At 41.3% G+C, this 18,563-nt stretch overlaps 1 protein-coding gene across 2 annotated transcripts in view; it reads left to right on the top strand.

Moving 5' to 3' along the window:
* The window catches only part of vps39 (VPS39 subunit of HOPS complex), a 37,509-nt gene that overhangs the window by 5,572 nt on the left and 13,374 nt on the right, over positions 1-18,563 (top strand). Inside the window, exons 9-17 of one of the 2 annotated variants that reach the window (XM_080783540.1) lie at positions 250-370; positions 933-1,053; positions 2,285-2,414; positions 2,946-3,088; positions 3,587-3,727; positions 4,220-4,361; positions 7,849-7,935; positions 8,405-8,478; positions 8,930-9,146. In XM_080783540.1, coding sequence (XP_080639666.1) covers positions 250-370; positions 933-1,053; positions 2,285-2,414; positions 2,946-3,088; positions 3,587-3,727; positions 4,220-4,361; positions 7,849-7,935; positions 8,405-8,478; positions 8,930-9,146 — 1,176 coding nt within the window. The remainder of the gene's footprint in view (positions 1-249; positions 371-932; positions 1,054-2,284; positions 2,415-2,945; positions 3,089-3,586; positions 3,728-4,219; positions 4,362-7,848; positions 7,936-8,404; positions 8,479-8,929; positions 9,147-18,563) is intronic. The other variant, XM_080783541.1, reaches the window with a different exon arrangement.

Raw genomic sequence — 18,563 nt, forward strand, 5'->3', positions numbered from 1 at the left:
CATCAGAAAACTATATACTGTACATTAATCACCCAACCTTCCAAAATGTTGGCGTTGAGAATTTCAATTTATGTAGGTATTAAATTGAGTGAAGTGAGCATTTGCACTTTCAGATTCACTCTAATTTGATGTTTACATTTTGTTTCCACTGTCCATTTATGTCCACATGTACAGTACTTTGTGTTTGTTAAATTGTTAGCCTGAAACAGTCAAATTCTTGATTCTGATTTTCTCTGTCATGTCTCTCAGAGCACCAGCCCCCCTACATCATAGCTGTGCTGCCACGGTATGTGGAGATCAGGACTTTTGAGCCCAGGCTACTAGTTCAAAGTGTGGAGCTCCAGAGACCTCGGTTCATCTCCTCAGCAGGGTACGGTGAAATTAGCGCGAGCGTGACAAAATACAGCTTGTTGTTGTTATGGTGCTGCAGCTGCTTGCTGAACACACGTGAATGGTAAAGATACCAAGGATTCGACAGTGATGTCACTGTTATGCTATACAACACGGAAGTACTCGAGTCAGTGACACGTCGCTGACGAATCCTTGGTATCTTCATTCGACGAGTTAACTTTTCACAACTGTTTGGACGCAAGGTTGACGGCGTACCACTGGGACATGTCCCGTGGACCGGCATCGTTCCGCATACCGGTGGTTGGGAACCTCTGCATTACAGTACTGACATAAAGACTAACTTCAGTTATATATCAAAAGGAAATGCTAAACATAGAATAAAAAGATAAACATCAAACATTATATCCATTAGAATCAGATCCTTTGTATTTTAGTTCAGTGAACTGACACCTCGTCTTCCTGTGTGTGAGTGAAAGATTACTTGCGTTCCAACTCCATTCTCTCTTGTGTGTTTTATTTTTCTCTGTCTGTCTCTCTCTCTCTCTTTCTGTCTTTGTCTCTCTGTCCTTCATCTATCACAGGCCCAATATCGTGTATGTTGCCAGCAACCACTTTGTGTGGCGTCTAGTGCCTGTGTCCATTGCCAGCCAGATCCGTCAGCTTCTCCAGGACAAGCAGTTTGAACTGGCCTTGCAGCTGGCGGTGAGCATCAAAACTAGACCCATGCTGTATAATATCATTAATTTCTCTTCTTCAATTTCCTACATCTTCCCATTCATCCGGACATGGTGTCCTTGAGCCTTGACTTGCTCACTCCTTAAAAACACTGGTTCTGAATAGCCATTAATACTCAGTCAGTATAACTAAGTATTTCTATTTATAAAGTTACTTGCAGACTATGATGTGCTTGCACTATTACGTTTCTCTACAACTTTAAGCATAATCCGGAATTCTACATAACCTGAAATCTTCCAGAGAACCTGTGAAGTTCTGAGATAGATCTTTGTTCACGTTTCAATGATGTCCCGAACCAACCGTAAAGGGGGAGGTACGTCATAGAAATCTCCACCGCCTACATTATTCCTCTTCATTGTAACGTTATATGCAAACATTTCAACAGAAACATTTCTGTGGAATTAGCACAATGGAAGACGGTGTACTAAAATGTAAATGGTAAATGGTGCATTTATATAGCGCCTTTATCCAAGGCGTTTTACATAGATTGTGCATTACATTCACCCATTCAGACACACATTCATACACCGATGGCGGCGGAACCCATGCAAGGCACCAACCAGCACATCAGAGGCAATTAGGGCTTCAGTGTCTTGTTCAAGGACACTTCGACACTAACTCTGGGGGAGCCCGGGTTCGAACTGGCGACCTTGCGGTTGCCATCCGGCCACTCTACCCCTGAGCCACCACCGCCCCACAAATTTACATTTGTGTTAAAATGTAAATTGAACACAGTTTGTTGTTGTATAAATGCAGATTTGCAGGCTTATTTTGTTTGTAGACACATACAACAGAATACAGGGACCCCTCCAGCTTTCATTTACCGGTGTTAATTTAACTCGGAGAGTGTTCAAATGCATGGAACCAATAGGTCCATTTGGTACCCTCTCTGCAGTACAAGAATACTATTGTTCATACTGGTATGTCCTACTATAACTGCATTGTTTATGAGCAGCAAAATCAGTTCCTGTGTAAGCAAAGCAAAGCAAAGTTCTTTGTTTACCCAGGGAAGTGGACTACAATGCCCACCGTCATCTTCCCATTTGAGAACTGCAGGAAAATGTTTGAGAACCATTGGTCTATTACAGTGTAATAATTACACTACTCTTAACATAAACTGCCCTGGAATGTCTTTATTTTACACTTGCTATTTTTCTGTACAGTATTATGATGGAAGCTATGTTCTTTCACCCCCTAGAAGATGAAGGATGATTCAGATGGAGATAAGAAGCAGCAGATCCACCACATTCAGAACCTCTACGCCTTCAACCTCTTCTGCCAGAAGAGATTTGATGATTCCATGCAGGTGTTTGCCAAACTTGGCACAGGTATGACAAGTTGACAACAGGGATGATGCACACTGTAACTTTACTTGACATTATCTACAAATATATTACATGTGGATTGCTTTTCTTCTTTTGTGAAGCTTTATTACAAATATATAAATGGCAGGTTTAGTGGTCAAAATGAAAGCAGTTCTTTTGATTGTGACAGAAATACATACTGTACATGACCATTATATAGTATTTGTACATGATGTCAAAAGGATAAAAGACAAAAAAGCTTGAGCCTTAATTGTACATGTGTAAACGGTGTGCCATGTGTTTGGCACATAAAAACATGTTACGTTATGTATATTTGACATGGACATCACAATTAGGTATTGTTATAATCAATAACAGCCAAATACAGTCATTCAATGTGCTAGACAAGTAAAATAGCAAAGAACAACATATGGGCACTGTAAAAGGAGCCTGTTACAATTCCATTCTGCTATTCAGCCAGCTCTTTAAGGAGGACTTAAAGTTAACAATTGAGCTAATCAAGCTAATGGTGAGTTTTTCAATGTGATTTTACAGATCCCACTCATGTGATTGGTCTGTATCCTGACCTGCTCCCCTCAGACTACCGTAAGCAGCTGCATTACCCCAACCCTTTGCCCACTCTGTCTGGGGCAGAGCTGGAGAAGGCTCACCTGGCTCTCATCGATTACCTCACACAGGTGCGTGTGTGTGTGTGTGTCTGTGTGTCTGTCTGTCTGTGACGTCTGTCTCATGTCCTCACAAGCACAGATGTACATGGGGTTTGAGTTGTATGTAATGTATATGTTACAGTGAATGTGGGAATCCCGTGAATCTAGGAAAAGCAGAATGAGGAGCGTTCATTTCATTTTTCAGCTGCCAGGTGGTGTTGCGACAAACAAAATGGGAAGAGGCCAAAAACACCGGGCGCTGAGCAAGTGGCCCCAGCTTGAAAAAAAAAGAAGAAGCTAGATCCGAGATTCATGGGTTTCCCCACATTCTCTGTAATGTACTGTATACACAGTCAAATCTGAGATGAGGTAGTCTGTGAAGTCACTGAAGGTTGTGAAATGCCCTCAAGTATAGTATTGAGTTGTTGTGTGTTTACTAGCTTTGGTATTACGGATGCAAATAAGTGTGTAGCAAGTCATTGCGATAGACCTGAATAAGTGTGATTACTTTTGTTATTGCATTTACAGAAACGCAGTCATCTCGTCAAGCAGCTGAATGACTCTGACCCCTCCACCACCTCTCCACTCATGGAAGGCACTCCAACCATCAAGAGTCGCAAGAAACTCCTTCAAATCATTGACACTACCCTGCTGAAATGCTATCTGCATGTAAGACTTTTCTTATTTAGAGTAGAGAAGAGTTCAGTTAGACAATTTCTGGGCAACAGATGTGAGAGACTGATTCAAAAAAGTTTCATGACATATATTTGCATTGATTAGAGCAACAGTGGCGGAGCAACTCCTCTCCTTTCCTCTGTCAAGTGCCAGGGAGACTAATTTAATAAACATAGTCCCAAATGGGTACCAGAGCTCATTCAAATGTAGTTACGTTATGTAAAATGCCCAGATACAGCGATGTGACCTTGTTTTGAGTCCTTGCACATAAAATAAGAAACTACAACTATTTTTGATGCTGATTACCTTCAATCTTGTGATGTCTAATTTCCCTCTATAATATCTTCTACAAAATACAGTTTGTTCTGATTGCTTTTTTAAAAGGAAATAACTTGATATATTGTATAGTTTGATGATAACCTTTTCCATATGTTTTTCCAATGTGAGTGACTGATATTCAACATGCTGTCCATTCTTGTTGTTCAGACCAATGTGGCTCTTGTGTCTCCTCTCCTGCGTCTGGAGAACAACCACTGTCACATAGAGGAGAGTGAGTATGTTCTGAAGAAAGCCCACAAGTACAGCGAGCTCATCATTCTCTATGAGAAGAAAGGGCTGCACCAGAAAGGTGAGGGCTTTTACAGTATAGCATATAGGTATGTTAAGTATTTTTGTCATTTCTGTTGGGTGGAAACCTTGTAAGTCCAAAACCGTTTTATTATCGACCTGAGGCCGATTCAGCAGTAGTTCTCACACTTTGAAGATTTTTGTGCAAGCTCACGCTCTGCTATTTCTTTAACAGCCAACGCTAACATCTAAAATGACACGGATGCTTTCCCAGTTTCGATACGAACTTAACCGGGATGTAGAAACCTCTATTTCAATGCTCTACAAGTTGCTTAGCCATTAGCCATATATTCTGTCATCTAGATGACTCGTGCCAAAGGTAATGGAAGCTATTCAGGGTATCTGGGTTGTAAAGCCAGACACCTTGGTTCGTATGTGTTGACACGTTCTTGGTCTTGGATCTTGCTTGAGTGCTGTAGATTCTAAGGATTTGGGATCGTTGGAGATACCACGTGCGTTGCTTGGTATCTGAGGTTTTGAAGCCATGGGAGCTGCCTTTTATGCTGTGCAAGTCTAGTGTCACGATGATGTCACCACTGTGTATATCCATCTTTGGTATACATAACACATAATTGCCGTAAATGTGGTCATTGTCCCAGCCCTACAGTATAAAGAAATATGTAGCCACTAACGGCTAACAGACTCAACATATAACCTCATTGCACTTGTTTTTATTCGTGTTCTATATTATTATGAACAAAACACTTCTTCAACTATTTAATTTGTACATTATGTATCTTTTGCAATGTTTCTCTTTTCTTTTTATATAAAAAGTGGAAGAAATCTTCTGAGATGAATGATCAAAGAAGTAGATTGACCTTGTCACTTAGATGATGGGGTAGTCAACCTTCAAGATGATTCAGAATTACCAAGAGTTCAAATTTGCCCATTTGAATTACTGTATCTGCCATCTAAGTAGAGTAGATTACATACAGAACCGTGAAACCAGGCAAAACATTTCCACATCTGCCTCCACTTTTTCTGTCTGATTGGGCCTGCTGCAGAAACTGGGGGGAGATGCATGATTTTATCTGGTCTGATTTGTGTTTTCTTTAGCATTTTCTCTGCCGTTTTACACTTGTACAGTATATACATACAAGAGCCAATGGGCCTCATTCTTGACATCCATTCTATAGTGCTAATGTATTAGCATAGTCTGATTCATCATTCTTCTTAGCTGAATTTATATGTTGATAAACACAACTCAAGTGTGCTCTCACGAGACATGCATGCAAAGACTGAACTTCTCTTCTTCCCAGCTAAGTCCTGCCCTATGCGGGAGCTAACTATTTCCGTAGACAACGCCCTGGTAACGTCTGTCCCAACAGCCAGGAACCATGGTGTTGTCCTGTACAGTCAGCTCTCGTCTAAAACACACATCACAGCTGTCACTCGATCCTGCAGTTTTACACTCTCTAACATACGACGTATTAGACAGTTCCTCACCCAGGAGTCAGCCCAGCTCCTAATCCAGACAACAGTCTTGTCAAAACTTGACTATTGTAACTCCCTCCTTATTGGCCTACCGGCATGTAAACTTAAGCCTCTCCAACTGACCCAAAATGCCGCAGCTCGCTTGGTCTTCAACCAGTCAAAGTTCTCGCACGTCTCCCCCCTTCTCCGCTCCCTCCATTGGCTACCGGTCGCTGCCCGCACAGTACACAATACAAAACTCTGATGCTGGCATTCAAAGCAACCAAAGGTATGGCTCCCCAATATCTTGCAAGTCTGATCGAACCCTACAAACCCTCCCGCACACTCAGATTAGCCAACGCAGGGAAGCTGGAAGTACCACGTCCCAAACTCTTCTCCCTTCTGTCTGCAAAAATATGGAATGCACTTCCCATTACAATCAGAACTGCAGCCTCACTCCCAATCTTCCACCGTAGTCTGAAAACCCATGTTTTCAGACTCCATCATGGCCCGTAGCACTTGCCGTAGCACTTGCCCTAGCCCCTTATAGCACCTTATGTAGACCTAGATAGCATTTTATACAGACTTATAGCATGTTGCGTAGACTAGACGGCACTAGAATTGCATTTTATGTACTGTAGTCATAACACTTTATAGTATACTGTATATGTATAGTTTATATGTATAGTTTCATTATATAGATATTCCACTGTTACGTTCTTAGCTTACGCATGTTTCATGATAACTACTTTTGATGTATTGCCATGCTTTTTTAATTCTTGCTTAATGTAAATCGCTCTGGATTAAGAGCGTCTGCTAAATGCCTAAATTGTAATGCATGCTTGAACACTTGATTGAATATATAACCATATATTGGTTGAATCAGCAGTTCTGGACAACCGCCTATCCAACTGACTTCGGACTACACACACTATTTACGGTGAACTTTAGCTGTGAAAGGCACCTTAAATATACCGGTAGTAGAAATATAAGTAGAGTGAGTCCCATTCTGGGGAGGAAGTTTTGGTGCTATATGTAAATATAAATGAGAACAGTGGGCACAGCCCACCACAGCTTTGACTTTCCTCATGTGTTTAGAATTTACAAATTAGTTTTTTATTTAACCAATTGGCATCTATTTGATTTTTATCTATAGTATTTATTGGCACAATGGTAGAATGTGTCATGTCAAATTGTAGCAGCCCTTGTTACAGAAGGTCTTCTAACAAGGGGCTTTCTCTCATCAGAAGGTTTTTTATTGCATCCTTGCGTTTTTCCTCTGAGAGGGTTCCTGCATTTGGTTGATCATTCACACTAGGGGTGCGTTCGGAAATGCGCCCTGAATGCACTGGTGTGCTCTCGTTTATACAGTGCACTCGGTGCGTTGTCGTTCTAAAATCCAGTGCGCTAGGCACCGGGTGTGCCGAGTGCCCGCACTGAGCGACCCTACCCTGAAGCTGGGGTTGTCCGGTGTGAATGCGTCACAGCTGGTCGTTCGTAAAAATGGCACACTGAACGCACTCTGTGACATCACCGCCCACCACACTCAAACTGACCACATTCCTGGTGCGCATTTCCGAACGCACCCTAGATCAGAGCTGTCTTAATGTAATTTAGATTTGCGTGGTATGCTGGGCTGTTCTCACCGCGACCATGCCTGTTTTTAATCAACCGAACGCAGATCGTTGATGTAATGCCGAATCTGATAAATTCTGGCTCACTTTATCCTTCTCATGCTCACTTTTTTATCTTTTATCTCTTACTCTATTTTATTTCATTCTCTCTCTCTCTCTCTCTCTCTCTCTCTCTCTCTCTCATTCTCATTCTTTTTCTCTCTCTGCCTCTCTTTTTCATTGTTAATTCAAACCAGCTGTTTGTAGTTGCCAATTAAAGTGATTCCTAGACCAGATCCATTTTCTATTGCAGGAGGAATTATGCAACACAACACTATACCCTAAACCTAAATTGATGACATATTGCTACTTTCCGACATGCATTCTAATCCTCCCCATTTGTTCTCTCCTCCCTCTTTCCTCCCTTCACCTCTTTCCCTTCACCTTGTTTTCTCTCGCCAGCCCTCCAGGTGTTATTGGATCAGTCGACCAAGGCCAACTCTCCCTTGAAAGGCCATGAGCGAACAGTGCAGTACCTCCAAAGATTGGGTACAGTAAGCTCAACAATTACGCCAATGTGTTTAATGTAACTCATGCTGCTTCTGAGTTTGGAAGTTTACAATTACAATGTTTACTGAAGCCGTTAACAATATCAATATATTTTAGATATACTATATACTAATAATTGTAAGTGTATTTTAGATATACCTTTCTCCCTAAAAATGAATCTAAAGGTTGTCATTTTCTTGCCAATATTTGTTGCGAAGCAGTGAGCACTTACTATGAGACCTAGCAGATCATGTCTGTCTGTCTGTCCGTGTGTCACGCTTTTGTGCCCATATATGGAGCTGCTTTGGGGACTCCTTATATGGTTATGGCTGAGTTAAAAACTTAACTTAAAAATAACTTAACTTAAATATGTACGAGCTGCGTTCGCTTCCCGCGTTTGAGCGTCTTACTGGTATAATTTGACCCATAACTATTCAGTATGGGTAACTTGTATCCTCCCATGCCACAGGAAATGAGAATCTGGGCATCATCTTTGAATTCTCCCCCTGGGTGCTGAAGATCTGTCCAGAGGATGGGTTGAAGGTGAGAGCGTGATATAGCCGGACAGCTTGCCTTGACTGATTTCTCCACTCCTTCATTCTTCTTTACCCTAGTGTCTTTCTCCCACAAAACTACACAGTATTTATTATAACAGTCTGGCAGTACTGACAGAATGTGAAACAATAAGATATCAGGCCTTTTGTTTCTTTTTCGTGTCTGTTCCATGACGTGACTGCATGAAACTTCTTTTCCTCACTCAATTTCAGGAATGTGTCAGACTAAAACGCTAGTTTTTCCTTGTATACATTGAATAACCTTTGGTAGGCTTTGATAATGTTTCTGGGTTGATTACATGTGGCTCTTTGTTTGTTGAGACATGTCACTGTTGCTTTAACTTTTTAGGCCTTCTGGCCTGCGGTGTTCAAAGAAAGCTGATGATGCTTGTTTTATCTTGTCATCTTCTAAAGCCTGTCTCTTTTTTTTCTCTTCTCAGATCTTTACTGAGGACCTGACGGAGGTGGAGACGCAGCCCAGGGACAAGGTGTTGAACTTCCTGAAGGAGGGCTTTAAGGAGCTGGCTATTCCTTACCTGGAGCACATCATCCACGTGTGGGAGGAGACGGGGCCCGAGTTCCACAACGTGCTGATCCAGCTGTACCTGGAAAGAGTCCAGGGCCTCATGAAGCAGTACCTCAACTCACTGGCTGAGGGTACGAACATGAGGGAGGGTTTGTGTGAAAGGAAATGAAGGGGGGCAATGGTAAATTCATACTCCCATCATATGATTGGCCTCTATTTCCGTCCATGCTAAACCCCTTATCCTTAAACTTCTTTGCCTTTTTTACTATTTTGAAAAACATTTTGTAATATTAATTAATAGCCAATCTATAAGCTCACAACGTGTTGATGTAGATCGACTAGTTGAACTATTCAAAAATGTTTTTACAAAGTAGGAAAAGAAAAAAAGGCAAAGAAGTTTAGGGATAAGGGGTTTAGCATGGACCAAAATAGAGCCCTTAGCTCTAAATGTTTGGCCATTGTCGGCATTGGACACACCATTGTACGACCAAGGCTTTAAATTCATTACTGACCACATAGCTTCCAGTTTGATTCTGGTCGAAATATAGCATGTACATGCTCTTCTTTTGGCATTAAGGATGTACAGTATGACTAGGATGTGACTTGAGACTTTATTAACTTACTTTATTTAAAGTGATAAAAGCACAGAAAGAAAGATAAGAAGTTAAGATTAGATTCTGGACTGTATTTGGCCACACAACAAGAGCATGTAGTGAAAGCCTTGCATACAACAAGATTGATGGAAGCACTCTGCCACACGCTTGCACACATACAGTGCTGGTTGTCCAGAACCGCCACAAAAGGCCTCTCCCCGGGCTCTGGACAGGGTCCATATATGGAGCTGGCTTGTTCTGACATCACAACACTCCATATTTGGGCTGTCAAGGCAATCTGTGGGACACATACTCAAAAGACAATTCATAAACAATGAATAATGAGGCAGCACAAAATGTCAGAGTTATATAGTATAAGGATTTTACTCGAGTAAGGAGACAAGACTTACATGACGTGTTCATGCATGGAAACCCCAGTCTGGCTCCCAGAATGACAAGTAACTTCAGCTTATATAGCTTGTTCTCACATAGACAACCCCCAACATATAGATAGCCTCAAGGCATTCACCAAATGGGGCAGTGGCATCATAAACAAACAGGCGGACAGAAAACAGCCTGTAACTTGGAGTATTATTACAATGTTTATCCCTAAATTTCCACGACATTACCCCACTTTTAAACATTTAAAAACTCATAAACACCATTTATCAGTACATCGCAGATGCAGGCAAAAACCTGGAACACAAAATGTTAGATACACAGGCAAAATTCCTACATGGCCCTCATCGTCATAGAGCGACCGCTTACACCTTACAGCCTACGATATACAGTGACACAATGGTTTTACAACAATAAACAAATAAGGCAACGCCAAATTAAACATACAACAACCGTTGCAGACATCGGACTCAAGAAAACATCTCAGCACCAGAGAGTGTCCATTCAGAACTGTCCACTTGCACACTTCACAGACAGCGCACTGCAGGTCCCATGTAGTTAAAACCACACAGAGCAAACAAACCCGCGAGTCTCTTTCGCTCCTTCACGGAACATAAGCACAGAGCACCAATGTTCATCACATCCTCAGGGCCCAGACATGTTGCGAGCTTGCAGATTGGCCATTTTGACAGAACAGCCGCACACGCTGCAGCTTTCCAAAAGACCAGAAAATGTCACCACACAGGTAACGCAGCTTCCGAAGCATGATCACAGAATCCAGAGTCCAGAGTGCTACCAGCCCACAACTCCCCATTCAGGAACGTCGGTGTGGAGACGTCATTGTAGCAGCCTAGCCACACATCATCATCATCTCCTAAGCCATGCTGTCATGTTTTTCCAAACAGACTCTTATCATCATTATGGAGCTGAAAGGAACACACTACAAACCAATTTGTAAAAACACCCTACTCTACCTATTACTGTTGATGGTGGACTCAACACTTTGTAATATGACGGGAATATGATAAATCATATTAACATGGACACATGTATATACCAGTCAGCTGTACTTATAGACGGTTGGTTCCTTACTCACAGAAGGTGTACAGTAAGTGGCATTTAATTTAAAACTCTCTCTCAGAGTCTTTACTCTCAGCCTGTGAGAACAGAGCCTTTTACTGGGGGTGCAATTAAAGCCTAGGGGTCTGTGTGAACTTCTTATCTTAGCTGCATCTCATTTATGGCTAGTCCACTACCTTTCCAATGTCTACAGCTGGCTACCGGCTGACCCCTAACCCAGTAAGCATATATGCGTTCATACAAGTATCGTCACGGACGGAGAACCCATATGGAACTGAGCTCATTCTATACCCACGTTGCTTACACTAACTATCACTCAGCCCTATCTCTGAATACATCCTTATGTCTCTACTATACAACATACAGCAGGTAAAATTTCTATGCACATAGAAAATATCTTCAGTACATCAAGATGATAGATGATGCATATTTTATCCATGTAATACTCACAGATTTGATTCCCAAAATCCAATGATACTTTCCTCCTGTAAACACAGCAATATAACCATTTCCGACGCGCATGCACAACTTTAATTCCCATCAGAGATTAGTAATTTCCGTTAGTACTTCATACCACAACCATGTGAGTAATCAATCTTATGATACAACATGCATCTTGAACGCCTCCTCCTTGGACCTAATCAGAAAACTGGATCAAGAACATAACATTTATACAGGAAACACATTTTATTTCCATACTTTGTCTATTTCCGGGGCGTCCCCCGAAACAAGACTAGTCAGGCATCTAGAATCTTACTCACAGGCCTCACCGCGGACTCATTTTACTGCCTTCCGAGAATACAGCGAAAAGCACCACAGACTTCATCCTATTGTGAATGCACCATTATAGCACTCTATTCTAGTATTAAAGTTCACAAATGACACTCAAATCAATAGTGTAATCAAAACTACACAGGAACTTTTAACTTTTAAACTACCATGCGTTTTGCACGTGCATCTCTAGAGCTCAATTTTAGGAGCACATTAAACAACGTTTAACCAATGTACAATTCATTAGTCACCTGGCAAGAAGAGCACATCTTTTGTGGTTCACTATTATTCCCTGTCTTCCTGAGACTATGATGACTATCTTCCTATACTTTCTCCATTCCTCATCTAGAGGATTATGACACTTCAAATAGAACGGATTCATCTACCGTATATCCAGTTACATTAAGTATTACAAAACTCACCAGCTCACAGACCAGCAGAGGTACATGTAATGTTTTTATAGGTTCCATCCAATCCGTGGTATACAGCCTCCTACTGGACCCTACAGCTAATCGAACAATGTGTAACTCATCAATATGATCCTTATCATTTTTAAGCCCAGCCTTGATCACAATCTGATCATGTAAACAGGTTATCCCAGTACAGTATGTCTTAAATTCAACTCATACAGCCAATACATCAATAGAAATAATTTAATCACTATTACTTCTTGTCCTGACGTCAGTGTCTTTTTTCTCTTCCTGCTCATATACTTATTTATTTATTTAGATGACGATTGCACAGCTTATAATTGCTCTTACTATTTATTTAGATGACGATTGCACAGCTTATAATTGCTCTTACTACTGTATTGAATGGTTGGGCTAGAATTTAGTGGTGCCTCTGTTTGTTCAGAGACCGTATCCTCCTTACTAATATCACCACTATCTGATATGCGAAAACACTTTCCGCTTCTCCCATTCCATTTACTAATTCAAATTCACCAGTCCTAGTGCAGCACAATATAGCTTCGATCAAAACCGTCATGTATCCTTACTGTACTTGCATCCTAATTAATTATCTAACCGATACGATACAATGTAGAGATTTGACTAATGGTACACTGCCTACATTTCTACAGATTTTAACTCAACATGACCTATATGACTGCAGTAGAACCAACTGTCCATCTACTTATTACTTATTTAGTACTAGTAGAACCAACTGTCCATCTACTTATTACTTATTTAGTACTGTACTATTGAACTCCACTAATTTATATTAGTATTTTAGTATCTAAACTCTGACCACGTAATTCTTCCCTTGTGGTTAGTGTCCACCCTGAGACTGTGAGGCTGGGGTTCAATCCCCGGCCGGGTCATACCAAAGACTGTAAAAATGGGACCCAATGCCTCCCCACTTGACACTCAGCATCAAGGGTTGAATTTGGGCAAGCACCTACGACATACTAGCGTCATGTCCAGAGGGTGTACTTGTACATCAAGCTGCCTCACGCTACAGAAACAGGGGATAGGCTCCTGCCCTATGACCCTATGGCTCAGCAAGGCTACGACCTCTGAGCAGCTGATCATAGTACTGGGGATTTATTGCCTTGACCATGTTGTAAACTCATTAACATTCAGAAAAGGTTTTATTGTCTCTATTTTAACCATGTCACAGGAACTCAGATAATGGGCTTGCAACAGCACAGTACTACATTTTAGTAAATACAACCTATTTTGTTTCATAGCAGCTACAATCACAACAAACGCAACTCCGTACAACTATGTACTCACTATCATCTGATCAATGTCCATCTGTCAGCTCAACCCCACCCCTCCATAACTGCAGAGAAAAACACACAGTCAGTCACAAAAATAGCTTCTCTTGCACTCAGTTGTCACAATCGTGTTGGGTTCAAGAATCTGTTTCCTTCAGATCCCCTGAACGTCGTACTCCCAGTGTCCAGTGATTTCCCAGAGATCCCCAGTCTCTTTCACATCACTGTTTGCCATAATGTTCCATCTCACAATGTCAGTGCATCAATGTCCATGTTAGTGACCAATGTTCAGTTCAGTTCGTTCTGCTGTATCAACCCCCCTCATACTGGAAAAAAAACAAAACCAGCAGGTTGAATTTGACTGTGGTATCCTCTCTCCACCAGAACAGGACGAGGTTTCATTGACAGATGTACATCTATCTTTGCATAATATTGCAATCCACTGCACACTGTCTGCAATTAGAGCTGCTACATTCTATTCCGCATTTTTACTTTTTGGGTTCCCTCAAATAATGTCATATCTCTGTCACACGCTATCCAGCTTTGCTTATCACAAGCGCTGCCCCATTTCTTATACCGGGCAAATAGCATTTGGCATACTTGTTTAATTGGAGAATGTACATGCAATTACTACTTAACTCTTTTAAGATGTATAAGACCAATGTTCAGCTGTATCAGAATGAGGTATTGTAACAATACCATGTATCATTATAATTTCATTTCCATGAGGGCTTAACCCCTCACTATAATTCATAGTGAAGTTAATAGACTATGCTACTGTGGTTACTATCTACCCAAATTTCGTTTTGCTCCCCATTCTGATAGAGACAATGTCTACAATGCACTTAACTAATTTAAGCTATTTAAAAAAACAATGCCCACTAAATGTGCTGCTCCTATTTAGCATCCCACCCATAATGGGTTACATTGGTATATATATGATTTAAAAAAATTGTATACTGCAGATTTACACTTTAAGACATACTGTAGATTACCCAACCTGATATAATAATTACTTACTTAATTTCTTTCTCTACCAGACAATTACCTAAGGTCCCTATAGAACACCATCTGTTTCTTCCTCAACTGATTATTTCAACAAATCACTACCTCCAAGCATTATTTTGCACCGCATGGGGTGAAGCACTCCACATTCCTTTGCATCTTTTCCTGCTTTTACGACAGCCTATATTACACAAACCACCCGAGCCACATTTTACTATACTTCCGTAACATTTTTCCATTCTGTTTTATCTTAAACCTTAAACAGTTTAACATTAACATCATACTATTCTTTATGTTCCTACTTCTCTTCGCTTTTCTCAAACTGACTACAATTTAAACAACATGCCTCGTGCACATAGTAGATCCGCAATTTAACAAAATCAAGTTATCTTTATCTCACAATCTTACTAAACTAATTGACACACTGTCCAATATACTATTGAAAGGACGCTCTCAATCCAGAGCGATTTACAACAACAATATCCTGGCCATATCCTGGCCTACTAATCAGGCATGGCTTGCCTGGAGAATTTAGATAAAATTTCGCGACAACGCCCTTTGCAGGGAGCCGTAGAATACTGAATAGCCCCCCCCTGGGCAAGCTATCATGCCATGTTAAGGAAAACAAGTCTCTACCTTAGACAGTCACTGATCAAAGTTTTGCGTTCGAAAAACCCATACTAACATAAAATTAACCTAATCAGACACTCAACCGACCATATGAGGTTTTTTGTAGCTGCTTTTTTATCAAGATTACTTCAGCCCCACATATATAAAAATTATATAATGTAGTTAATAGACTTAACTATTATAGGCCTGCTTTTTCATCAGGATTACTTCAACTCCACATATGACACAGAACAATATCTATAATAGAATATCTTATGATTTCAGCACACCAAAAACTAATAAACTGTCCATAAATGCACCGAAATATCTTCTACAGGCCTAAAAAAAATGTTCTTCACAAATTTGAGCATTTCCACTCATACACATGTGTACACTCACACTTTCAAACAGTATACATCGCGACATATGTACTCCATACACATTCTGTAGGTACTCTTATTCACTTCTTAGTTTCACTTCCTTAGTTTTATCCCTATTTTTGGAACTATTTCCGTTTTCTCGTCTCGAGAATTATGTGATTAAAATGTATTACTTTACCTTTTAGGCATACCCCTATCTCAGGCATTCTCATAACTCCATTTTAATTTTAGGCTGCATTTCAGACTATTAAATCTCAGTCATTCCCTCACATTGCCCCTCTCATACACACACACACAGGCAGATAGGCAAAAACACTCAAACACAGTAGGCCTACATTCACACACTGGCTAGCCAATTTTCGTTGCTTCAGAAAACAACAGGGTACCCCTAGGCAGGACCATGTCCCCCTATTAGACAGCAGGCAACAATGAATGATTTATTGAATAGACTACCCTTTCTTTCCCCAAAATGTACACTGGTACCATTCGTCAGACCTCCATCTCTAACCATAAGTCATTCAACCAACCAAACACTGTCCCTCCGTCTCTCATATGCACATATGAAAGGCAAAACTTCACAGTTTCCCTCTTTAAATATAGGCCACGCCTATCGTGATCACAACCAAATTCATCACTGATACTTTAAAACCCTGAACAAATGCAATACCTCATTTTCTGAACATCCAAACAGACCCATAATACTCACTTGCGCGATGTCGACCCAGCCGAAAGACAGAACTTTACCCACCAGGCCGAGACGCCAAGCCCATACAGCACTCATCTCGGTAGGACCTCCAAATATGTCAAGGCAATCTGTGGGACACATACTCAAAAGACAATTCATAAACAATGAATAATGAGGCAGCACAAAATGTCAGAGTTATATAGTATAAGGATTTTACTCGAGTAAGGAGACAAGACTTACATGACGTGTTCATGCATGGAAACCCCAGTCTGGCTCCCAGAATGACAAGTAACTTCAGCTTATATAGCTTGTTCTCACATAGACAACCCCCAACATATAGATAGCCTCAAGGCATTCACCAAATGGGGCAGTGGCATCATAAACAAACAGGCGGACAGAAAACAGCCTGTAACTTGGAGTATTATTACAATGTTTATCCCTAAATTTCCACGACAGGGCATGCCTGACACAGAACTCCATATATACGTGTGTACGTCTGTAATCCACGTAACTTGAGAACCGTTCGCCCCACCGACTTCGAATTCGACACACGTTCAGGGCTCGACAATGTGAGCAGGTACTTGTATTTGCTACAAAAAATAGTACCGTGCAAATTGTGAAATGCAATTTGTAGCACCGGTGCGACTATAGAATTTGACCGTTCAATCGTGATAAAGACAAGGCTCTAATAAAGCAAGTGCACATTCTGAGTCGCAGTTCTATACCTTCATTTATATTTCTGTTGTATGGCGGTGTCGTTTGCCAAAACGAGCAGATCTACAAGCTAACAACGTGTCGGCTCAGTGCAGCGTTAACTTGAAGATCTATTCCCCTTGCTTCCACCGCACCCCCCCTTTTAACACGCTGTGCTGAGACACAGGTAGATGGGTGGAACGGGTACTCTGACACAGGTACAACGTGTATTGCATAGCCGGGTGGGGCATGGATCTCCAACATCATTACCGACTCGGTGCTCTACAGCCGGGCACCGGTCTAGTTGTACAAATAGTGTGTAATTGTTTTGTGATTATATTGTTCCACCTAGAGCCTGATGGGTGGAGAGATAGGGTGTACAGTGTTCTAGCTCTCCTTGTGTAACGATGAATGAAGAGACGAGGGCAAAATGTTTTAATTAATTGCCAACTTAAGTTTCACAATTAGATAAATCGTGAAACCTAAGATCATGATTTTTGATGAATTGTGCAGCCCCAATTACAATACCATCACTGGTTAAACAAAACAACCAACCACCTGGCACGATAGATGGCCAAGCTCCCAGCTGTGTGTTGTTTATCACCATGGAGACACACGCCGGGGTGACCGAGCGCACTTTCAGCGTACAGCTTCTGCAGCACCAGTCTCTCTGAACACATTATTTCACTGTCTGAGAGCAAAGACTGGTGGATAATATCACATGCAAACTACACAGAAATAGATTGTTCATGATTACCCAAAAATATGCTTTGGGTGGCTATTTTGTTTTACTGTCACTGTATATCCTATACGGGGACTGACTTGAAACTGTGGTCTGGATTCAATTTAGTCATGTCATTACTAATGGCTGAGCCTAGGAAAAAGAGTGGTAACAAAGCCGTTCACTTGTCAGAGCTTAGTTACAGCTTCATCCAAGGGCTTATTTGTCCTATTGGAGGATGTGGACTGGATTTCCCTGAATAGGACAGGCTTTTCAGCAAAAAGCTCCCTATTCATGCCTGGACCTCAACCTATTCCCAATAGAAATACGGTATCAACCTCCCTGATTTCTCATGTTGCCTTGGATTACAGTGCCACACATGGATTAAGTTTTCCTCTTTTGCGATGTCAACCAAGGAGTAGTCTTGCACAACTTGGCTTGTGTCAGAGCTCATTATCCACTCTATGCGTCTCTGTGCATTAGAGCCCCTAATGTCCATCCAGGGACTGTCAATGCAAATGGTCCTGTTGGCTAAATGTGCCACATTTACAGAGATGCTGATTAATGGGAACTCTGCCAGGAAAATAAACTAAGGAAATAAATAATAGGGTCCTTAAGGCTGGGTACCTGCTAGCCTGCTAGGGGACTTACTGTACATGACTGTGTGTGTATCATAAACTATGCAAAAGCTACAGCACAACACACGTCATTGTACAAGTACAGTTGCCAACTATGACTTAGCAACAATCTCGCCTCAGGGCCCGTGGAACACTCTAACCGCCACTGGTCCCGATCACGTTTTTTGCTCCCCATCCGATTCCGAGCATTTGAAAATGACGTGATCTGCCCCAATTTCCGATCATCGGATCGGGACAACCCTACTGTAGGTCTA

Source organism: Protomyctophum bolini (assembly GCF_963924005.1).
Source record: "Protomyctophum bolini genome assembly, chromosome: 15".
In the NCBI taxonomy this organism is placed as follows: domain Eukaryota; kingdom Metazoa; phylum Chordata; class Actinopteri; order Myctophiformes; family Myctophidae; genus Protomyctophum; species Protomyctophum bolini.